At 51.5% G+C, this 24022-nt stretch overlaps 3 protein-coding genes and 1 long non-coding RNA gene across 7 annotated transcripts in view; 2 read left to right on the top strand and 2 right to left on the bottom strand.

Moving 5' to 3' along the window:
* Positions 1-5249, top strand: part of LOC136768628 (sal-like protein 2) — an 11672-nt gene extending 6423 nt beyond the window's left edge. For both annotated transcript variants that reach the window (XM_066722912.1, XM_066722911.1), the window contains 2 exons: positions 63-4015; positions 4283-5249. In XM_066722912.1, coding sequence (XP_066579009.1) covers positions 455-4015; positions 4283-4624 — 3903 coding nt within the window. In that variant the 5' untranslated portion in view covers positions 63-454 and the 3' untranslated portion in view covers positions 4625-5249. The remainder of the gene's footprint in view (positions 1-62; positions 4016-4282) is intronic.
* LOC136768664 (uncharacterized) overlaps positions 1-24022 on the bottom strand; it is a 142777-nt gene that overhangs the window by 18125 nt on the left and 100630 nt on the right. The gene's annotated exons all lie outside the window — the stretch shown is intronic.
* slc7a7 (solute carrier family 7 member 7) lies at positions 6823-18075 on the top strand. Of its 3 annotated transcripts, none has more exons than XM_066722916.1 (10): positions 6823-7055; positions 10679-11215; positions 14197-14322; positions 14469-14613; positions 14979-15102; positions 15310-15413; positions 15599-15695; positions 15798-15947; positions 16199-16382; positions 17434-18075. In XM_066722916.1, the coding sequence occupies exons 2-10, from the start codon at positions 10696-10698 to the stop codon at positions 17508-17510; spliced, it is 1527 nt and encodes a 508-aa protein (XP_066579013.1). In that variant the 5' UTR covers positions 6823-7055; positions 10679-10695; the 3' UTR covers positions 17511-18075. The 3 variants fall into 3 exon arrangements, with proteins under 3 accessions (XP_066579013.1, XP_066579011.1, XP_066579012.1); XM_066722914.1 differs by having other exon boundaries at positions 10451-11215; XM_066722915.1 differs by lacking the exon at positions 6823-7055 and adding an exon at positions 9741-10053 and having other exon boundaries at positions 10451-11215.
* oxa1l (OXA1L mitochondrial inner membrane protein) lies at positions 18188-22369 on the bottom strand. The gene is made up of 10 exons (XM_066722917.1): positions 22219-22369; positions 20803-20940; positions 20459-20699; positions 20070-20213; positions 19826-19911; positions 19500-19664; positions 19261-19365; positions 18964-19126; positions 18706-18786; positions 18188-18527 (listed from the first exon to the last, which is right to left on the bottom strand). The coding sequence occupies exons 1-10, from the start codon at positions 22336-22338 to the stop codon at positions 18391-18393; spliced, it is 1380 nt and encodes a 459-aa protein (XP_066579014.1). The 5' UTR covers positions 22339-22369; the 3' UTR covers positions 18188-18390.

Genomic DNA, 24022 nt, shown 5'->3' with positions numbered 1-24022 from the left:
TATTGACTCACCCCCCCCATCTCTCTCCTCTCTCTCTCTCTCTCTCTCTCTCTCTCTCTCAGATGACCAGTCCGCAGTGAAGCTGCTCTCTCTGTCTCTGGGCGGAGACTCGGCCGCACCCTCCCTGCGCCTCCCTCAGTGCAGCCAGGGCTGTCAGTCACCCCGGACGCCCCTGCCACGCCCCTCCCCCGGCGCCGACAGCCTCGCGCTCCCCGGAGAGAGCCCCTCCCACCTCCTGCCGGCCAACCCTACCCCCTTCCTCACCACTCTGCCGGATTCCTGCTCCAGCCACTCCCCCGACTGCCCCGACCCCGCCCACTCGGCACAGGGCTCCTCCTCTTCCTCCTCCTCCTCCTCGCCCCCCTTGGCTGCCTTGGTGAACTCCCTGGCAAGCCACGCCTCCCTCTCCTCCTCCTCCTCTTCCTCCTCCTCCTCCTCCTCACACAGGAGCCACATGGCCTCCCCCAAACTCGGGGTCTCCGCCACCACCTCCACCTCCCCCACCCCCCACCACCCCGGCTCCCCCAGCCCGGCCCCCGAGGGTCTGCCCAGCCCTGTCACCCCGGCCCCCAGCCCCAGCCCTGGCCCCGGCCAGTCCCTACGTCCCGCTCCCCCCACCCAGCCCCAGCCCCAGGCCCGGCCCGCCCTGAGTATCGCGCTCATCCTGGAGGAACTGCGTGTGCTGCAGCAGAGGCAGATCCATCAGATGCAGATGACGGAGGAGATCTGTAAGCAGGTGCTGCAGCTGGGCGGTGCCACCTGCGGCCTCCCGGACTCCCCCCAGGCCCTGTCCCTGCCGCCCCAGCTGTCCCTGCCCCAGCTCTGTCTGGAGGGCGGGTCTCCCTCCTCCCTGACTCCCGCGCCCCCTACCTCTTCTGGCGCCGCCGTGCTCCCCGTCTCCCTGCCCTCCCTCTCCCTCTCCTCCTCCTCCCCGCTCCTGGCCTGCTTCCCCTCTCTCCTGCCCTCCCTCCTCCCTCCTTCCCTCTCCCTCTCTCACTCCCACTCCCACACAGGAGGCAAACCCAAGCCCACAACCCACGCTTTATCGCACGTCCTGCGGCCCCTCAAGTCCCCCTTCTCTGGCAACGCCCGCCCTGCCCAGCTCCCCCCTTCCTCCTCCTCCAACTCGTCCTCCTCCTCCTCCTCTTCCTCCCCCTTTTCTCGGCCGGTGCCCCTGGACTCCCTCTCCCTGGGGCTGCTCCCTCGCTACCTGCAGGAGAAGACCTCCAACAGCAACAGCAGCACCAGCACAGCGCACAGCAACTACACCACCGCCCACAGCCACAACAACACCCCATTCACCTTCGCCTTCAGCCCGCGCCCCTTCCCCCCGGCCTCCTCGCTGTCGCTGTCCCTCTCCCTCTCCCACTCCCACTCCCACTCCCCTCCTGCGCCCGCCGCCCCAGAGGAGCCCAGGAGCGGCAGCAGCGGAGGGAGCGGCGCCAACCCCAACGCCGGCACCAACGGGGCGGCCGCCACGCGCTGCAGCCACGCCTGCCGCTTCTGTGGGAAGCGCTTCGGCAGCGACTCTGCCCTGCAGATCCACCTGCGCTCTCACACGGGCGAGAGGCCCTACCAGTGCGCCGTGTGCCTGAGCCGCTTCACCACGCGCGGGAACTTGAAGGTGCACTTCCTGCGGCACTGCGAGCAGAACCCCGAGCTCTCCCTGGCCCTGCTGCCCCCCGCGCCGCCCCTCGGGCCCCTGGGACAGCAGCAGCAGCAGCAGCAGCAGCAGCAGGGGGCCGAACAGAACCAGGGCCAGAAGCGCAAGCGGCGCCGAGCGGAGGAGGGCGAGCTGCCGGCGGAGGCGCTCAAGCTGGACAGCAGTGTGGGTGCGTACCCTGCACTCCTCAGCTCCCGGGCAGCCCCCTCCCCCTCTTCCTCCTCCTCTTCCTCTTCCGGCGTCCCAGCCGCCCCCCCGTCCTCCCTGCCTCTCCCGCCCAGCGTGGACGTGGCCCTCCTGTCCACCGCCCACTCTCTGCTGCAGCTTAACCGTGCCACCGCCGCCGCCTCCTCCTCCTCCTCCCTGCACCTCTCCTCCTCTTCCTCCTCCACCTCCCTGGCTCCCTCACTCCCTCTCTCCTCCTCCACCGCCACCACCTCCTCCTCCTCCTCCTCTCCTCCTGTCTTCAAAGGCGAGGGCAGGGTGAAACGCTTCGACGAGAACACCCCCCCGCCCCCCACCTCCCTGCAGCACCCCTACTCCGCCTCCCTCGGCCCCCACTCCCACCTCCCTAAAATCCTCTTCCCCTCCCCCACTGGCTCCAACACCTCCACCACCTCCACCACCCACCAGTACCCCCACTCCCACCACCACCTGGCCCTGCTTCGGCCGCCACACCCCCACCTCGGATTCCCCTTCCCCCCACTCCCCAGGCCACCCTCCTCCGAGACCTCCAAGCTGCAGAGGCTGGTGGAGAAGCTGGAGAAGGACCAAGACCTTCAGGCTTCCTCCCTCCCCAGCGAGACCACGGGCCCCCAATCCAGCACCACCACAGCCCCCAGTAGCAGCACCACTAACACCACCCTGGGGCTCGGCAACAACACCTCCAGCCTGGGCACAGTGGACCAGGCCGCCACTCCCGCAGGCCTGGCCCCCACGCAGTGCCCGGTGTGCCTTCGTGTGCTGAGCTGCCCCCGGGCGCTGCGGTTGCACCAGGCCTCCCACGCCGGCGAGCGCCCCTTTCCCTGCAAGCTGTGTGGACGCTCCTTCTCTACGCCGGGCAGCCTGCGCAGCCACCAGGCCACGCACCGCGCCCGGCCGCCCGCCCGCGCCCAGAACTCCTGCCCACTGTGCCAGCGCAAGTTCACCAATGCGCTCGTGCTGCAGCACCACGTCCGCATGCACCTGGGTGGGCACCTGCCGCACCCCACCGCTGGTCAGCATGGCGAACAGCATGAACCCACCCCCTCTGCCACTCCCACGCTAGCCACCATCACCGATAGCCAGTTGCAGCTGCTCAGCCCCGCAGACCCCAGCCCTGTCCTTGACCCCAGCCCTGACCTTCTCCCCCCAATACTGGATCCCACCACTGACACCATTGGAGGTGTCGGGGCCCCTTCCACTCCTCCCACTGGGAATTCCCATCCCAGCTTGGACCTGGAACCACCCCTGCTAGAGTCCATGTGTGCTGTTTCAGTCGGAGGCACCTCGCTGCCCACCCCCACCAGTGCCGATCCCACCGCTGACACCAGCGTCGGGCAGGAAGAGTCCAGTCCCGGTGGCTCAGCGGTGGAGCAGTCCCTGATTCGGTCTGGTCCCTCCGTTTCTCCCAACCTCCATCCCGCTCAGGAGGGTGTGTCCTTGTGTGGCGGCACCCCCCCTGGCCCCCCAACCTTATTTGGCCCCCTCGGCCCTGCCCTCACACTGCACAGTCCCGAGGCCGGTCCTGACCTTATTGTGGCCGCCCTCGTCCCAGTGTCCCCTCCTCTGTCTAGCTGCGTCGCTCTGATCCCTGACAGCCCCCCACCCCCCACCAGCCTTACTACCAGTCTGCCCAGTAGCACCAGTCCACAGCCCAGCCCCAGCTCTCCCAGCAGCAAGAGCAAAGTCAGTGGCAGCCCCACTGCGATTCATGATCATAATACCAGTCTGCCCACTGCCTGTCAGACCAGCCCCCTCACTGCTCTGAATGACATTAGCACCAGTGTGCCAAGTCACAGCATTTTCACACCCCCCAGCGTTCCACACTCCGCCCCCAGGCCTGATGCCACCCCCAGCCTGCCCCAGGGAGACCCCACTGCCACCCCGACCACTCCACCCTCCCCTGGGAGCCATCCCCTGCCCAGCCTGGTGACCTCCGACTCTGTGGGCGTCCAGGGAGCTGAGGACAGGGAGCCCCCAGGGGTCAGCAGGGGTAGGGGACCTGGCTCGGAGAAGGCCGGTCCCACCAAAAGCAACCCAAAGCATGATGGGAGTCAGGCCACCCCCACGGCTGCTGACGCTAAGCCCCCATCCCTCCCCCATCGCTGCGCAGTGTGTGGGAGATGCTTCGGTAGCAAGAACGGCCTGAAGGTGAGAGAGAGAGAGAGAGAGAGATATCTGTAGTGTATCTGGGAGAGAGTGTACGAGACAGGAAGAATGAGAGGGAGAAAGAGGCAGAGAGAAAGAGAGGGGTGATTGAGTGTGTGAGAGAGGAATGTAGTGATTGAGTACGTGTTCTGCTTTGCACCTGTTTTATAGCACACACTGTTTTGTACTCTCTACTGCACTGTACTGTATTTTGCCCTCTGTACATGCTCCAACCGTGTGCCTGACGTCTTCTGTCCGTGTTGACCGCAGGGACACATGAACTCGCATTCGCTGGCCAGAGGGGGCCGCCGTGCCGCCGCCCAGCAGCCCCAGCCTCTCCCTGCAGTGCCCCCTGTGGCAGGAGGACCCATGAGCTTCTGGAACCAGTACAAAGCCTTCCTGAGCAGCAACCTGTCACCTGCAGAGGGCGAGGAGGAAGAGGAGGAGCTAGTTCAGGCCCCAGCCAATGACAGCCCAGCCTCAGAGGACAGCTGCCCTACATTGGCTGCCGAGCCGCCTGCCCAGCCCCTCCCCCAGCCGGAGGTACCGGGGATGGCGATTGACTCGGAGGAGGGAGGGGAGGAGCCTGGGGGAGTCGTGGCTGAGGATTAAGGCTTGCTGATTGGCTGATGGGGATGGAGCTGAGAGTCCAGAGGAGAGTGTTGTGTTCCAGAAAAGAACCGGACTAGTTTAGCTCAGTTAGTTTATAGTGCGTTAGTTTAGAGAGTTAGTTAGTCAGTTAGTGGGTTAGTTTGACTGGTTCGTTTTAGCCAGTTAGGTAATGGGAAGTGTCGGTATGTCAAGCTAGTTAGTTAGTCAGCATGGCTAATAAGAGTCTAATGGGGGTATAAAAATGCCAATAGTAATAAACATGACTCACTACAGCACAGGAGACAGAGAGAGAGAAAGAGAGAGAGATGGAGGGAGAGACCAACACAGAGGGAGGGAGGGAGAGAAGGAGACCGAAGGCTAGAGAGTTTACAGCGCACAAACTTAAAAAATGGGATGTTCTTATGTTTTATTCTGGCTGTTGGAAAAATGTCTTCTTTCCTTTCTGTCCCTCACCCAGGATGAGTGTGAGTGTGTGAGAGGGTGTGTGTCTGTGTGAGAGAGAGAGAGTGTGTGTGTGTCTTGGAGCTGTCCCTCCCTGTCCCTGGCAGTGCTATGTGTATTCACCCTCAGTGTTCAGACGATATTAATAATAATGATGATAATAATAAAATCACAATGAAAACCACATGCACAGGAAGCGTTGGCGTATTTTGTTGTTGTGGGTCTGTGTGCTTGTCTGCGTGTCAGTGTGTGTATCAGTGTGTGTCAGTGTTTGTGAGTATGTGTGTGCATCTGTTCTAATCCCCTTCTCTCACACAGACCCACTAATCCCCCCCTCTTCTCCCTCCGTCTTAAACCCTCTTTCTGTGGGAGACGGCGGGGGGGAGGGGAGTCAGACAGCTGTCCCAAAACTGGCTTCTAATCTGAGCAGCGTCTCTTGAAAACCATGACAACCTTCTCCTGTGCGCCAGTATGTGTGTTGGCTGTGTGTGTGTGTGTGTGTGTGTGTGTGAGAGTGTGCGTGGTGGGGGGGAGTGTGTGTGTGTGCGTGTGTGTGTTTGTGTGGGTGTGAGTGGGTGTGAGTGTATGACAGAGTGCCAGTGTGACAGTGTGTTAGAGAGAGTGTTTGTGGGTGTGGGAGTCAATGTGTGTGTGTGTTTGTGCTCTGTGCTCTGGTTTCGCGCAGTACTGAGTGAACGAGGAGCGCCTTTAATTTCAGATCCCGGCCACATGAGGGCGGCGTGGGGCAAATTATATTTTATTTGATTGCATTATAAAATGTTTTTTTAATGGTTATGCTGTACGGAACAGAGCATTGATTACATTCATTTAACTCAACGGATTGATGAACTGATCACGATTATGTCTAAAAACAAAATAATACATGATTCGAATTATTATTAAGCAAGATCATATAAACTGCACTTTTTAAAACTTACTACTACTTCTGTTACGAATGCTGTTGCTGCTGCCCCCACTGTTACTACCAGTAATAGTAGTGTTCTATATACTAATAGTAGTATTAGTAGTAGATTCGCTACGAATAGTAGTATTAGCTGTAACTCTACTAATAGTACTGTAGTGGATTTATTCTCCGTTTTCCACAGAGACTCATGTTGATTCTCAGTCCCGGGTATTTCATTCAATGCATGCAATGGAAGAGCCGCCTATAACGATTAAGCAACTGTTAAAGCAATGGCCGGGGTACAGATAAATATAGCCTATACATGTATTGATTGGAAGGGCACAGGGTGTACTTGATTGGACCCGGGAGTCTCTAATCTATTACAATCCTGATATTGGTGTAAGTGGAGACAATGGCTTGGAGAAGTCCTTGCTTGGTTGACCATTGCTATCATAGCAGGGGGTCGCATACCTTTTGTTTCAGGGCTCTTTTGTTCTTTATGTACACAGCTGTTGTCTTTATGCAAACCTGCTCCCCAGCCCGTCTGCAAAGGGGGAGGCTTTATGCAGAGTCCAGTCCCATTTTAGGAAAGTTCATTTGTCCCTCTTCTGTAGTATAAGTAGATAATCTGGCGCTCATGCTTCTGCTCCCGTCGACAGGTCCACTTTAGCGCTATCAGCGCCAACACACGTGTTTGCACGACACCAAAAACATGTTTATCAGCAATAAAAGCAGCGCAATCAAAATTCTTCACAAGCTCGCAGCCTCCCCCCACCCCGCCTCCCTCTCTCTCTCTCTCTCTCCCACCGCCTCCTCCTCTCTTATTTCCTGAAAGAGAAAGAAGAAGTTTATCAGCTGATTGTTAAGTCCAGTACACCTTCAGTCACTGTGGGAGAGAGAGAGAGAGAGAGAGAGAGACGGCAGACAGAAGAGGGAGAGAACGGGGAAAACAAGCAGGACAGCGAGACAGAAAGAGAGAAAGCAAGACAAATAGAGAAAACACCCTTATGAATAAATAAAAAAAGACTCAGAAAGAGGAGAGAGAGACAGACCGACGCGTTTCCCGACTGGACCCACACAGACCAGGTAATTAAATTGACAATCGCAATCAAAATCATAATAATCATAATAATCATAATGATAATTGTAAATCCGTGGGGCGACGTGTGGCTGTTGCCGGGACACGTGTGTGACCTTTTCTGACAAACCGAGCTTCCCTATCAGGATGATAAGTTGTCTGAAAAAAATGGGCTACAGCTGGGGATGAGCTGCCCCGACTGAAAACATCAGTGATCTCATCCCGTCAGACATACAGGACCTGTCAGAGTGGGCTACCCTCTGTTTTGTAACACCCATACTGTATCATAAGCCTTCACAACCTAGGTAGCAAATCGGTCACTATGAAATAACACCGGCAAAATCATTTTAACTGTACATAATTATTAATGGGCATGCGTGCGTCCTCTAGGCAGCTCATTCTGACAAGTAGCTCAGTTTGTCGGAGCACCTGCTGCCAGCCGGGCTGCTGCAACATCTCTCTCAAATTCAGATTCGTATTCAAATTCAAGACAAGCTTTATTGGCATGAGATGTATTGCCAAAGCAATTGGGTACTTTGAAATATAAAGTACAATATTGTGTTATTTACATATTACATATTTACATATCTCTCTCTCTCTCTCTCTCTCTCTGATTCTATTATATCTCTCGCTTTGCATATACTACTACTACTGCTGCTACTTCAACTATAACTACTACTACACTACTATTATTACAGTTATTATTGTCACTGCTATGGCTGCTACTACCTCTTCTTCTACTGCTGCTACCACAAGTATAGCTACTACTACTACTACTACTACTACTACTGCTACCACATTACAGCTACTGCTGCCACTACTACTATTACTGCTGCTACTACTGTTATGACCACTGCTGCTTCTGCTACTGCTGCATCTCAGTGTGTCAGTCAGTCAGTCAGTGTGTCAGTCAGTCAGTGTGTCAGTCAGTGTCAGTCAGTCAGTCAGTCAGTGTGTCAGTCAGTGTCAGTCAGTCAGTGTCAGTCAGTCAGTCAGTGTGTCAGTCAGTCAGTGTGTCAGTCAGTGTCAGTCAGTCAGTCAGTCAGTGTATCAGTCAGTCAGTGTCAGTCAGTCAGTCAGTGTGTCAGTCAGTCAGTGTGTCAGTCAGTCAGTCAGTGTGTCAGTCAGTCAGTGTGTCAGTCAGTGTCAGTCAGTCAGTCAGTCAGTGTGTCAGTCAGTGTCAGTCAGTCAGTGTCAGTCAGTCAGTCAGTGTGTCAGTCAGTCAGTGTGTCAGTCAGTGTCAGTCAGTCAGTCAGTCAGTGTATCAGTCAGTCAGTGTCAGTCAGTCAGTCAGTGTGTCAGTCAGTCAGTGTGTCAGTCAGTGTCAGTCAGTCAGTCAGTCAGTCAGTCAGTCAGTCAGTGTGTCAGTCAGTCAGTCAGTCAGTCAGTCAGTGTCAGTCAGTCAGTCAGTCAGTCAGTCAGTCAGTCAGTGTGTCAGTCAGTCAGTCAGTCAGTCAGTCAGTGTCAGTCAGTCAGTCAGTCAGTCAGTCAGTCAGTCAGTGTGTCAGTCAGTGTCAGTCAGTCAGTCAGTCAGTCAGTCAGTCAGTGTGTCAGTCAGTGTCAGTCAGTCAGTCAGTCAGTCAGTCAGTCAGTCAGTGTATCAGTCAGTGTGTCAGTCAGTCAGTCAGTCAGTGTATCAGTCAGTCAGTCAGTCAGTCAGTGTGTCAGTCAGTGTCAGTCAGTCAGTCAGTCAGTGTGTCAGTCAGTGTCAGTCAGTCAGTCAGTCAGTGTCAGTCAGTCAGTCAGTCAGTCAGTCAGTGTGTCAGTCAGTCAGTCAGTCAGTCAGTCAGTGTCAGTCAGTCAGTCAGTCAGTCAGTCAGTCAGTGTGTCAGTCAGTCAGTCAGTCAGTCAGTCAGTGTCAGTCAGTCAGTGTCAGTCAGTGTCAGTCAGTCAGTGTCAGTCAGTCAGTCAGTCAGTCAGTCAGTCAGTGTGTCAGTCAGTGTCAGTCAGTCAGTCAGTCAGTCAGTCAGTCAGTCAGTCAGTCAGTGTATCAGTCAGTGTGTCAGTCAGTCAGTCAGTCAGTGTATCAGTCAGTCAGTCAGTCAGTCAGTGTGTCAGTCAGTCAGTCAGTCAGTGTGTCAGTCAGTCAGTCAGTCAGTGTGTCAGTCAGTCAGTCAGTGTGTCAGTCAGTCAGTCAGTCAGCGTGACTGTCAGGCAGGCAGCGTGGATGATGGATGCGGGGGGTAGGGTGAGGAAGGGTGAGGTGGGGGGGAAGGGCAGGTTGGCCTTGAATGCTCAGGGTAATTGCTTTTCCTCCTAAAGAAGTTATCAGACCTTCTTGTACCTTGTACCTCTCTCTCTCTCTCTCTCTCTCTCTCTCTATCTGTTGCATTGCCCTCTATAACTTTAGTTCAGTGACTGATTCTAGTCCTAGTCTATGCCTCACTACAGTGTGATGCAGTGCTGTATTGTGCTGTAGTGTATCCGTGTGTCAGTGTCTCTCAGTCAGTGTGTGTGTGTGTGTCTCTGTGCTGTTGCACTGACTCCCTGACACTGACAGCCTCACACTGACACTGACTGACTCTCTCACACACTGATGGACTGACTGACCGACTGATACAGCGACTGACTGACTGACTGAGTGAGGGAGCGAGGGAGGAGGTTACAGGGGAAATAGAGCGTGCGATATCCTCAGTGAGGCTTCAGTGCATTTGTTTATGACATCTCTCTTCCTCCCTCCCTCGCTCCCTCGCTCCCTCTCTATCCGTCTGTGTGCTCAGTGGTTAAAAGCCCATTAACTGCTGTTTCTAATTGCTCTCCGAGGGCCATTAGGGCACAGCCAGGACACACCACTGCCACACATGGCTCTCTCTCTCAGTTCAGTTCGATTCAAACCCAGCTTTATTGGCATGACAAGTTTACACAGGTGCTGCCAAAGCATTTACGGGTCCAGTAAAGAGGGAAAATCAGTGCAATAAAATATCTCTCCCTCGCTCTCGCTCTCACTCTCTCCCTTCCTTGTGTCCTCTCCATTCCATTTGTGTTGCAGTGCATATCGGGGTGTTTGTGAGTGGTGCACACACGCATACACACTCACTGTATAACACACACACTCACTGTATAACACACACACACTCACTCACTGTATAACACACACACTCACTGTATAACACACACAATGTATAACACACACATTGTATAACACACACATACACTTACTGTATAACACATACACAAACTCACTGTATAACACACACACACACATACTCAGTGTATAACACACACTCACTGTATCACACACACACATTGTATAAGATACACCTCACTGTATAACACACACAATGTATAACACACACACACACACACACACACACTGTATAACACCCACACACACTGTATAACACACATATACGTAGTGCAGTCTGTTAGGATATCTAAATTTTGTTCTCACTTCCTCCTACAGCTATGTCCAAGATGATGACTTGAGTGTCAACACAGGACTAAACACACACACACACACACACACACTCTCTCTCTCTCACACACACACACACACACACACACACACACTCTCTCTCTCTCTCTCTCACACACACACACACACACACACACACACACACACACACACTCAGAAGCAAAAACGGAAGCCACACAAACCAACATAACAAACCCTTCCCCCGACCACATCCAGCCAGTCGGAGCCCAGAGATGACGGACTACAGCCCTGCCCCCACCCGGGAGGAGGAGTGCGGTTCGAAGGCGGAGTCTGCGGGCGAGGAGGGGCCAGCGGCCTCGAACCCAGGCGGCTCCCAGGAGTCCATGAAGCTGAAGAAGGAGATCTCCCTGCTGAACGGCGTGTGCCTGATCGTGGGCAACATGATCGGCTCGGGCATCTTCGTCTCCCCGAAGGGCGTGCTGATGTACAGTGGCTCCTACGGGCTGTCGCTGGTGGTGTGGGCGGTGGGCGGGCTGTTCTCGGTGTTCGGGGCGCTGTGCTACGCCGAGCTGGGCACCACCATCACCAAGTCGGGCGCCAGCTACGCCTACATCCTGGAGTCGTTTGGGGGCTTCATCGCCTTCATCCGCTTGTGGACCTCCCTGCTCATCATCGAGCCCACCAGCCAGGCCGTCATCGCCATCACCTTCTCCAACTACATGGTGCAACCCATCTTCCCCACCTGCCTGCCCCCCTACAGCGCCAACCGCCTGCTGGCCGCTGCCTGCATCTGTAAGTGCAGAGAGAAAGAGAGAGGGAGAGAGAGGGGGAGAGAGAGAGAGAGAGAGAGATACACGCACATCACTCATCTAGGTTATGATGATCCTACGGGGCGTGTGTGAGCGAGGCATCATAACAATAGATGCAATTAAGAAAAACATAGTGTGAACCAGTTTGTGGATCAGTCGGACAGACACAGAGCCAGTCCAAGTTGCGATCGGAATAACACATCAGAGAGAGGGAGAGAGGGAGATGGAGAGAGAGAGAGAGGTAGGAATGCTACAGCAGCAGAAACTCCTACCTAAGCAGTGACCCCTTGCCTGCCCTGATAACCACAGCCCTGCAATGTGCGTTGTAAGGAGCTGGGGGGTGGCGATATTACACACCGAACACGCGGCCACTGTGTCGCAACGCTGTACCACTACAGTCAGCACACTAACTCAGCGCACTGAGAGAGAGAGGGAGAGAGAGAGAGAGTCAATTTCAATAGCAGTGTCTGAGAGTTACAGCGTGTTCATGTGCAAGTGTGTGTGTGTGTGTGTGTGTGTGTGTGTGTGTGTGTACAGTACATTTAAATATCTGTGTGCATTTTCTTTTCTGTGTGAGTTTAAGGGACTGAACACGGATTCACAGTGATTATTGTAGAGGCAGGCGATAAGGACGGATGTAAACACACACTCTCTCACACTCACAAATTGACACACTCACACACACACACTCATTAACACCTTATCTGTTTGCTTTAATTCTGAAGTCTTGAAGGACATCAGCCAGGGTCACAGCACTGGGGCGCTGTGCTCTCACGCTCATTTTCTCATTCTCGCTTTCACAGTCTCTCTCTCTCTCTCTTGTTTTTGTTCTCTGCCGATCAATAAGACAAGCGATCCATCAGTCTGATCGATCGCCATGTTGTTCAGCTGAGCTTTTCTTCATTTTGTGACTCTAGAATTGTATTCCCCTTGTTAGATTGGCAGTAGAGCAGTGCTACAGTGTTACAGCAGGGGGCTGTGCTGTAGTAACACTGTAGTACCAGTGTAGTAGAGCAGGGGACTGTGTTGTAGTAACAGTGTAGTAGAACAGTGCTACAATAGGGGCTGTGCTGTAGTAACAGCGTAGTAGAACAGTACTATCTGTGTGAGTGAGTGAGAGAATGAGTGTGTGTTGTGCATTAGTACAGTTACACACCTGTGTGTAGGGCTGTGGCAGCAGTGCAATGAGTCACACAGACCAGAGTGCAAAGGTCACACACATACCATAAACCAGGACTGCTGAAGCAGGGAAGAGAGAGAACCAGGGTCATTATCTTAATATTGTCAGTAAGCAGGCAGGGGGAGATTAGTTAATTATTATAGTTGGTTCTCATCCTCCCTCTCTCTCTCTCTCTCTCTCTCTCTCTGAGTCTGTCTCTCTCCTCTCTGTACAGTGTGAACGGACCATAGTGTCGTCAGTCAGTCAGTTTCAGTTCTGTATATGATTTCCCTCCCTCTCTACCTCTCTCTCTCTCTCTTCCTCTCTTGCTCTCTCTCTGTGTTTTGCTGTCTCAGCTCCCTGTCTGAGTGTAGGTCTGCAGTCAGCAACATAACTTCCTCTAAGCTGATCTACACTGACGCATGTGCTGGCACACTCACACAGACTGGCACACACTGGTACACACACACAGGCACACAGTGGTACATTCACACACTGGCACACACTGGTACTCTCACACACACTGGCACACACGGGTACACACACACACACTGGCACACAGTGGTACATTCACACACTGGCACACACGGGTACACACACACACACTGGCACACTCACACACACTGGCACACACTGGTACTCTCACACACACTGGCACACACGGGTACACACACACACACACACTGGCACACTCACACACACTGGCACACACTGGTACTCTCACACACACTGGCACACACGGGTACACACACACACACTGGCACACTCACACACACTGGCACACACTGGTACACACACACAGGCACACAGTGGTACATTCACACACTGGCACACACTGGTACTCTCACACACACTGGCACACACGGGTACACACACACACACTGGCACACAGTGGTACATTCACACACTGGCACACACTGGTACTCTCACACACACTGGCACACACGGGTACACACACACACACTGGCACACAGTGGTACATTCACACACTGGCACACACGGGTACACACACACACACTGGTACACTCACACACACTGGCACACACGGGTACACACACACACACACACTGGTACACTCACACACACTGGCACACACGGGTACACACACACACACTGGTACACTCACACACACTGGCACACACGGGTACACACACACACACACACTGGTACACTCACACACACTGGCACACACGGGTACACACACACACACGGGTACACACACACACACTGGTACACTCACACACACTGGCACACACGGGTACACACACACACACACACTGGTACACTCACATACACTGGCACACACTGGTACACACATTGATATACCCTGAGGGACAGACAGAGAAACAGAGGAAGAGAGAGAGAAGCTGAGAGTGAGAGTATGAAAGAGAGGGAGAGAGGGAGAGGTGTCCAGCTGTGCTAATCCAGCAGTGGCTGGTCAGTGCTGGTCCAGACCTGCCCGCCTTAATATCTGTACAGACCCCCTGAGCCACTGACCACTAAATCATTTGTTTGTTAGGAACTGTCTCTACGCTGTGTGTCTCTGTGTGTCTCTGTCTTGCTGTGCCTCGGTGTGTCTATGTGTCTCTGTGTCTCTTTGCTGTGTGTCAGTGTGTCTGTGCCTCAATGTCTCATAGTGTCAGTGTGTCTGTGACTCAGTGTGTCAGTGTGTCTAAGTGTGTATCAGTGTGTCAGTATGTCAGTGTGTCTGTGTCTCAGTGTGTCAGTGTGTCTAAGTGTGTATCAGTGTGTCTGTGTATCAGTGTGTCTGTGTCTCACTGTGTCAGTGTGTTGGTGTCTCTCAGGTCTGCTGACGTTTGTGAACTGTGCGTATGTGAAGTGGGGGACACGGGTCCAGGACTTCTTCACCTACGCCAAGGTCCTCGCGCTGATCGCTGTCATCATCGCCGGCATAGTCAGGATCTGCCAGGGTACTGGCTGACACCCCTACACTGACACCCTCACACTGACACCCACGCACTGACACCCTCACACTGACACCCACACACACATTTTTACTGACACTGATACACTGACTGACTGATTTTGACTCTCTCCCCCTCTCTCCGTCTCTCAGGACAGACGCAGAATTTCGATGGGTTGTTTGAGGGCTCGTCGAGGGACCCGGGTGGCGTGGCCCTGGCCCTGTACTCCGCCCTCTTCTCCTACTCTGGCTGGGACACGCTTAACTTTGTCACCGAGGAGATCAAGAACCCAGAGAGGTACTGACATACAGCAGACACACAACACAACACACAAACCGCAACACATTTACAATATATACGCATATAGTACAATGGATACTTACACTTATATAAGCTTTGGCTGGATATCTATGATGCTATACACCTTCATCTTAAGATTGTTGTTTATTTAAAACACTAGGCGGCAACTGTCTCACACTAAGCCCTAGAGCATATTGCCCTCTGCTGTCTGGAACAGTTATTGCTAGCAGTTTGTTGAAAATTACAGAAATAGAGAGACAGGTGACTACAGACACTGTTATACTGATTGACAGAAACACACACACACAGTCCAGCCTGTCAGTCTCAGTGTCGCCCCCCTGTGTCCGCTCTGTGTCCTGCAGGAACCTGCCCCTGGCTATAGGGATTTCCATGCCCATTGTCACCGTCATCTACATCCTGACCAACGTGGCCTACTACACAGTGCTAGACATGCAGGCCATCCTGGACAGTGACGCCGTGGCTGTGGTGAGTGGCCGGCTGCTCTGCCCTGCTGGAGGCCTCTGGCACTGCAGCTGCTTTAAAATACTGTATCTGTTATTATAGTGTGGTGTGTTACACTGTGTGTGTACAGTGACGGTGTAGTATATGTGTACTGTGTGTAATGTGTGCTGGGCTGCGTGCTGCGCAGTAGTGCTGTGCTCAGCTCTGAGGCGGCTGTGTTTGCGACTGCAGACATTCGCAGACCAGGTGTTCGGGGTGATGAACTGGACCATCCCGCTGGCCGTCGCCTTCTCCTGCTTCGGGGGACTCAACGCCTCCATCTTGGCTGCCTCCAGGTGAGCCACGCCTGCACAATCTGCAGACCCCTGACCAGCCAGCCAGATACACTCTCTCTGTCTCTCTGTCTCTCCCTCTGTCAGCACCATGTCAGTGTAGTTTATTGTCCCATCAGCGACTGTGTGAAGTGTCTCTGAGCAGTGGCCAGTCAATCAGTGTGTCCCCTTCTTCCCCTCCCCTCCAGGCTGTTCTTCGTGGGCTCCAGAGAGGGGCACCTCCCGGACTCTCTGTGCATGATCCACGTGGAGCGCTTCACCCCCGTCCCCGCCCTGCTCTTCAACGTGAGTCCTCACTCGTGTGTCAATCCTGGTGTGTGTGTTTTTTGTGTTGTGTATTAACTCACACATATAATATATTGTGTGTTTATTGTGTGTGTGGTGCAGGGTGCCATGGCACTGGTGTACCTGTGTGTGGAGGACATCTTCCAGCTCATTAACTACTACAGCTTCAGCTACTGGTTCTTCGTGGGGCTGTCCATCGCCGGGCAGCTGTACCTGCGCTGGAAACAGCCCGACCGGCCACGCCCCCTCAAGGTACCGCACACCTGAGTCACACACACACACACATACACATACTCATTCACATCATACACACACACACACACACACACACACACACAGAACTGTTAATATTGTGATCACACTCTGTAATCCAAGATTATACTCTGTTCAGGAGGGAAATGGGTCACAGAGAACAATTACATCACTGTGTCTGTATTGACCTACCACACTTCTCTCTCTCTCTCTCTCTCTCTCTCTCTCTCTCTCTCGCTGCCTCGCTCCAGCTGTCCCTGTTCTTCCCAGTGGTGTTCTGCCTGTGCACGGTGTTCCTGGTGGTGGTTCCTCTGTACAGCGACACAGTGAACTCTCTCATAGGGATCGGCATCGCTCTGTCTGGAGTCCCTGTCTACCTGCTGTGCTGTTACACCCCCAGCCACAAGAGGCCGCTGTGGCTGCGCAAGGCCATCGGTCAGTGCAGCACAATATACACTACAGTGGTTATTACACGATTGTTAATGGTATATACTAACACAGAATACATTGGTTATTACATGTATGTTATTAATATATCTGTATAGATGTATTGGTTATTATACAACTATTAATGGTAGGTGATAACAGATATGACCTATGAACTATGTGTGTAAAAAATGTCACAGCAATTTTCATTAGTACAATAATATGCAAATGTGATAATTCAATACGTTTCAAAAATAACTATGGGCATACATTTTTTTAAAAACTGTATAATTTCACATTTCAATACACACAAATGTACACTAATCCTCACTAAATATTTTTTTAGAAGAACGATCTGTAACTGTGTTTCAAAATGATTAATCCGATCTGTCTCAGCAAAGATTAGACTGTGTGCTCTTCATCGTTACACTAATTAAAGACATTCCAGGTTCTAAATGAAGAAGCTGTGACTGTTCACCAGTTATCCTTAATTAGCCCCAGGAGTCTATCAGTCAGGTTCCCTGCTGAGATTTAACTCCTTAACGCCTTGTGCTAAACGTTCGCGGAAAATAACTATTTTGTAGTCTGGCGCCTCGTGGAAGGTTTTGGCATGTTTGTATTCCAGTAAAAGACCCTCAGGCTCAGTGTGAAGAGTTGCAGTACCAATCTTCCCCAGAGCACAGCATGGGGGCGCCCTTTGGCAGATTTATAATTATCTGTATGTACAATAAAGATCAAATGAATTTTAAATAGCTTCAAATTAAAAGAGAAAGTGTGAAGGTAACTGCAATTAGCTTGGTTATATAATTACTACCCTTATAATTTAAATGTATGGTTTTGCAGTTTTCTGCTGACACCTGTACAGCAGAAGGGGGCGCTCTTTTAAATAGTTACACTTATTTACATATAAGTATATTCAATATGTAAATAACTCATTAAATACCACTCTTACCAGCAGTATGACTATGTTTGCTGCTGTTGTAGTTTATTAATAAACAGTGTATTATCCGTTCGTAATTATGTTTATTGGCACTAATTTATATCAACTTCTTATCTTCAGCGTCTTCTGCCCAGTTTGTTCAGAAGGTCTGCAATTCTGTCCTGACGGAGATGGACGACGACACGAAAACCCAGTAGTGGTGTTAATCCATAACACCCACTCACACACAAAGCAGGAACGAGAACAAGAAAAGAGACCAATAAGGAGCCGGCCTCTCCGCCTCTCCCTCCCCCGAAGCTTCCCCATTGGCCCAAGGTCCCGGAGCTGGTTTGACTAAATCCAGTCAACAAGACTCCCCTGTCTGTCCATCCAATCAGGGAACGGAGAAGGAAAGCAGCCAATAGGAAGTGGGGGAGGCATCCATCGCCTCGGCAACATCAGAAGGGAAAAGGTGTCAGTTCCATCGCTATGACGTTCATTCCGGAACCTCAGAACTCATATTCTAGTGTGCTGTTATGGAAAAAGACTTTATTTTTGAACAGGACCAAACAATGCTGTAATGAAATAGAAAGTTATATATTTAACTAGCAGAGAGTCTGTATTTTAATATATTTGTCTTTGGGATAGGGAAGGGGCAGGGTTATTTTATAAAGAATAGACACCAATGGCATTTAAAAAAATTAGTAATTTCAGAATTGGATCAGAAAGAAATGAATGAATATGGAATTGTCATTTTAAATTAAACGGATTTGTAGAAGTGCGGTCGCAGGAGTGTGGAGCCTTTCTGTGTCTCTGCAGCACAACAGCACTGACACACTGAGGAAAAATAAGACTCAAATACAGGTGGCACACAAGAGTAATACACGAGACATAGTCCAGACCCAAATGTGGTTTAATATTGTTGCCAGTGACACCAATACACAACTCCCCACACACGAACGTACTAACGCTTCTCACTCACTGACCGTATTTCTGTCTGAAATACTGTCTGTCTGTCCCTGTTCACGCCTCTCCCAGATACACATATATATACAAACATGGGTGGGGCTTCCCTCTCCCTCCACCACACCCTCTCTCTCAGCCAATCGTCTCTTCCCATGGCCTCTTCTTCTTGCCCTCTGGCTCCGCCCCTGTCTTGGGTTTCACAGTCTGTGTCTGAAGCTGCTGCTGTTGCTGCTGCAGGGGATTGTGGGTGAAGGTCTGCCTGAGGGGGCCTGTTTGTGGAGCGGGCAGAGAAAGGTCACGGGGTTAGAGTGGCAAACAGAGAGAGACGACAGACGGATGGAGAGAGAGAGGAAAAGATAGAAAGAACAGCCAGAGAAACTCAACCTGAAAACAAAAAACAAAACATACACATGTAGGCCCATCTCCCTCCCTCCCTCCTTCCCTCACCCTTGGCCGCTATGTCCAGGTGGTTTTTCATCCTCCTTTCTCTCTCCTGCAGCTGCTGAGCCAGCTGCGCATTCTTCCATCCTGCAGGGGGTGTGGGGCAAAGCTGTTAACATCTGTATCAATGGCACTGCAGGCAGTCGGTGTGTGTGCCAGTCAGTCAGTCAGTCAGTCCGTGTGCCAGTCAGTCAGTCGGTCGGTGTGTCAGTGTAGCCCCAGTGTGAAATCTGAGGCTATGAAATCCTCTCGCTCTTCCTGTACCTGTCTTCATGCTCTTGATTAATCCATCCTGGGGGGGCAGTGCGGAAGGGGGGTGTTTCACTCTGTCAGGGATGGACAGACGACGCCGGACAGCGGGCAGCCTGAGAACGGCCACCTGACCCAGGGAGAACAGGTTGGAGGTCAGCCAGTACGTGAACACTGCCTGAGTGGGGAGAGAGAGAGAGAGTTAGCACAGACACACTGGGCTCAACAGCGTCCGAGAGAAAGAGTGTGACACAGAGTGGAGGGTGTGGGGTTACTGCAGATATAGACAGCGTTGGCTGGGCATTGGCTCACCGTGGGGAAGGAGATGGTGAGGGGGAGGATGGCGAGGGGCATGATCCTGAACACAGTCTTCATTGCTTTGAGATTGGGGTTATCGATCCCCGACTCCGCACCCAGCTGAGAGAGGGAGAGAGGGAGGGAGGGAGGGAGGTTAGCACTGACTGACAGAAAATAACATTAGAATTCCATCTTTAACAGATGAAAAAAAAGGAAATTCATCAAATTCTACAATTTCTGTACGACTAATTTACCTCCACGACGCCAAGCATAGTCACGGTCACGGCCAGCGGAAGGATATAGAAGGGGTCGGCCATGGTGAGGTCGCTAAACCACCACAGCCCGCCACTCTGCATGCTGGGAACTGGGAGGTAGGCCATTTTTCTCAGGGCTATGAAGAACGAGATAAAGACGGGAGCCTGAGAGAGAGAGAGAGAGAGAGAGAGAGAGAGAGAGAGAAGGAGAGGAATGAGCTGGGGAGTTGAATACTGACAGGCAAAAAAAAAGAGAAACACACACACAGTTATACAGACAGACAAACTGGAAACACAAAGGCAGACTGACAAGCAGGCAGACCAACCTGCACCAGGGGCACCAGGAACCCTCTGAGGGGGTTGACATCGTGTTTCTTCTGGAACATCATCATGTCGGAGTACGCCTTAGAGACTGAGAGAGAGAGAGAGAGAGACAGAGCGTTAATACATCCACTACAGTAAATCTGCACTGAGAGAGAGAGAGAGAGAGAGGCAGCGAAACAAAGAGAGGACAACAAAGAGAGAGACAGAAAGAAGGTGAGCCCGAGAGACAGACAGATGGACGCTCACACTCAAACTGGTTCCCGCTCCTCTTGGCGTCGTTCATGCGGTTGGTCAGCTTGGTCATCTCGGGCAGCACGTTGTTGAGCTTGGCGGCCTCGCGCTGCCCCTTCACGATCACTGGGAACACCAGACACCGAGCCAGCACCGTGCCTGAGAGAGAGAGAGAGAGAAAGAGAGAAAGACAGAGAGAGAGAGAGAGAGAGAGAGAGAGGGGGATAGTTAATACACACACACTGATCCAGCACTGTGCCTGAGAGAGAGAGTTAATGACAGTGTGATCTCAATATTAACACTCATACACTACTGACTGTCACTGCAAGACCATAAGCTTCACTTTCTAAAAAGCAACAGTTAATTGGGAGTGAACTGCTGGGCCCGATGAGGGGGCGCCTTACCGGCCACTATAGCGCCCCACCACGGCAGGCCGAAGTCCACGTGCATGAACTCCAGGATGTTCTGTACCAGACCCACAGGGGTGCTGCTGCCCAGGCCCAGCTCCGACAGGCTGAGCTCCGGCCCGGCGCCCTGTAGCACATCCAGCGCGGTGGGAGCCGATTCCAGCGTCTGCTCCGCGCTCGGCTGGAGGACGGGGAGGGCGGCGTCTGCAGCAGGGGACGAGAGCGCATCGACGGGGGTCTGAGGAGAAGAAGAAGAAAAGCAGACCGAATACCTTCATCGGCCAATTAACTAATTAACTCAGCTGGGGCTGGAGACCGAGCCCCCGGGACGTTCCGCCTACCTGCGTGCTGTTGTGCCTGACGGACACGGCACTGACCAATAGGAAGTGTCCGCGGTGGTGTCGCCCCAGCGTGGCTCTGGTCAGGTGACCTGCCCCTCGTCCTGTCGTGTGGAGGCATGAGGCATGTGCTATGGAGTACTGCAACAATAACGCAAATAATGATTATATTCATAAGCACAACAGCATTAATAACATTTTTCACCATCTGTACGGATGTAATTGACTGAACTGATGCCTGACTAATAGGCTCTAGTTAGCGTATTCCATAATTACTCACATACTGTAAAATCAACACAAACCGCAACACTAAGAGCACACTGTGAACAATGCAGTACAATATTGTCTCTCACCCACACACATATACACCGATCAGCCATAACATTATAACCACCTGCCTAATATGGTGTAGGTCCCCCTTTTGCCGCCAAAACAGCCCTGACCCGTCGAGACATGGACTCCACTAGACCTCTGAAGGTGTGCTGTGGTATCTGGCACCAAGACGTTAGCAGCAGATCCTGCAAGTCCTGTAAGTTGCGAGGTGGGGCCTCCATGGATCGGACTTGTTTGTCCAGCACATCCCACAGATGCTCGATTGGATTGAGATCTGGGGAATTTGGAGGCCAAGTCAACACCTTGAACTCCTGATTCATCAGACCAGGCCACCTTCTCCATTGCCCCGTGGTCCAGTTCTGATGCTCACGTGCCCATTGTAGACGCTTTCGGCAGTGGACAGGGGTCAGCATGGGCACCCTGACTGGTCTGTGGCTACGCAGCCCCATACGCAGCAAACTGCGATGCACTGTGTGCCCCGACACCTTTCTATCAGAACCAGAATGGACTTTTTCAGCAATTTGAGCTACAGTAGCTCGTCTGTTGGATCGGACCACACGGGCCAGCCTTCGCTCCTTAGCTTTTGATAGGTACTGACCACTGCAGACCGGGAACACCCCACAAGAGCTGCAGTTTTGGAGATGCTCTGACCCAGTCGTCTAGCCATCACAATGTGGCCCTTGTCAAAGTCACTCAGATCCTTACGCTTGCCCATTTTTCCTGCTTCTAACACATCAACTTTGAGGACAAAATGTTCACTTGCTGCCTAATATATCCCACCCACTGACAGGTGCCATGATGACGAGATTATCAGTGTTATTCACTTCACCTGTCAGTGGTCAATGTTATGGCTGATCGGTGTATGTTCACACACACTTACAGTTTAACGCAACAGCATGGGCAGTAACAATAACACCCTGTGCCAGTCGATGCCCCTGTCAGTCAGTGTGTTTATCTAAAAGTTATCCCCCCAACACACACACACGAGTTAAGAGCCGGTGCCCTGTTCCTGTTCCAGCTTCTACACCCGTCTCTCTCTCCCCTCTCTGTCTCACACGCAGGCACGACCAGACAGGGCTCCCTTACCGGGGTGTGTGAGAGCTGGTCAGGCCGCCCTGGGGATCCCGCCCCCCGGCTGCTACTCGTGTTTCGGAGGAGACTTTTCGCCAGAGTCCCCACCGTTAACCTGCCTTTGAGCGCCGCCATCTTGGATTGGGGAGGTCAGGAGAGAGAAAGACGGCGAACGGGGCGGGCGGAGGGACAAACTAAACGGCAATTTAATTTTCTGTTTTGTTTGTCTTTTTTTTGTATTGCGTTTGGAATAGGGGTCGCCGTGGAGCTGCTGAACTCTCTCTCCCCCCATTAAACTCTCCATGTATAATCTTGAATTAAAAAAATATGTAACTTCAAAGTTATTGTTGTGTGTTGGCATTTATAAAATAAGACCAGTTCTCACTCCAGCTATTAGTACATAATACATTATTTTTAATTCATTGTAATTATATGACACCTTCACTTTCTCAGTTCAAGAAGTGATTCTATAATTTCAGGGCACATATCTCATAAAAGAAGGAAAGTCTATTTTCTCTCAACACTTTTAAGTATCTCCAAAGGATTTCATTTCAACCAAATGTTTCATCTGCCTAAAATCACCTAATTTTGCAGCCATCTGTTATTTGCACTTATGTTGTAAGTCGCCCTGGATAAGGGCATCTGCTAAGAAAAAAATAAAATAATAAACTGAAATGTCCTTCCTGACTTTAGATTGGCCTGGGAGTTAGGGATGTCATGGACCCCCTGTGCCTGGATTACCACAGACATCTTTATTGTACTATTTTCTACTATTTCATGTTTGAATGGTTAAAAAGATGTTCATGTTATAGACATCTGTTTTGTTAAACTTATTTAAACAAAAGTAAATACAACAGTTTAGCTTTAAAACCAGATTTCTATGTTCTTATCTCTTTTATCATTTTAGAAAACGTATAGCAAAGCAATACAACTTAAAAAAAAAACCTTTATTAATAATGATCACATCCTAGTTTGCACTTTTATTTTGTGGCTCCAGAGCTGGAGCTGAGTAAAAGCAGCCGGAGCTAGAGCAGCAGTGTGGAGCTGCACCAGCCGCTTTGAAGCTGTGATAAGTGTGTGTGAGTGTATTGCAATGAATAAAAAATCCATAGTTCCATAATACTCTTATTGTAGTGACAAATTGTAATATCAGCAAGAAACAGACCAAAAAAAAGCTACTTTACAGCTTAAAACAAACAAAGACAGCACAAGGAACAGAATTCCCAACCATCCATCAATGAATACATCAATAACCACTTCATCCAGTACAGAGTCACACTGAGTGTATTGTGTGCTGGAATAAGGCCTAAGGCCTGGATCAACCAGTCAGGAAAGACTATGGCCACCTTCATGGTCCCCATATTCAACATGACAAAGGCAAGGTTTTTGAGTCTGGCATTTTTGGCATTTAGGATACACACATGAGAAAGAACAGGTCAATCAGAAATATGTTTATTATAACCCAGTTTAATAGTCTGACGAAGTGAAAAAGACTAAAAGCTACAGACGACTTACAATGCATTTACATTTTCATTTGCAAACATAAGTCAAGACAAAATCATCAGTTTGACTAAAACTCAGAACTCACTATTGTACTTTTATGACCTACCATGCAGTGCGCTTTCTAACGGAAAATTACAAATTACATTTATAGTGAATGGGCTTGTGCAGGAGGAGCATGGAAATGTGGAATAGTGTTTAGGGCTCTGGACTCTGGAACAGAGGGTTGTGGGTTCAATCCCAGGAGCTGTTATACCTAGATTGTTCCTGTAAAAGCTGTATAAATGGCTAAAATGTAAAAATAATGTCATATATTGTA

This window comes from Amia ocellicauda, chromosome 14 (genome assembly GCF_036373705.1).
Source record: "Amia ocellicauda isolate fAmiCal2 chromosome 14, fAmiCal2.hap1, whole genome shotgun sequence".
In the NCBI taxonomy this organism is placed as follows: domain Eukaryota; kingdom Metazoa; phylum Chordata; class Actinopteri; order Amiiformes; family Amiidae; genus Amia; species Amia ocellicauda.
Note: the sequence above shows the minus strand (reverse complement) of the source record. Positions and strands in the feature narration are given on the sequence as shown.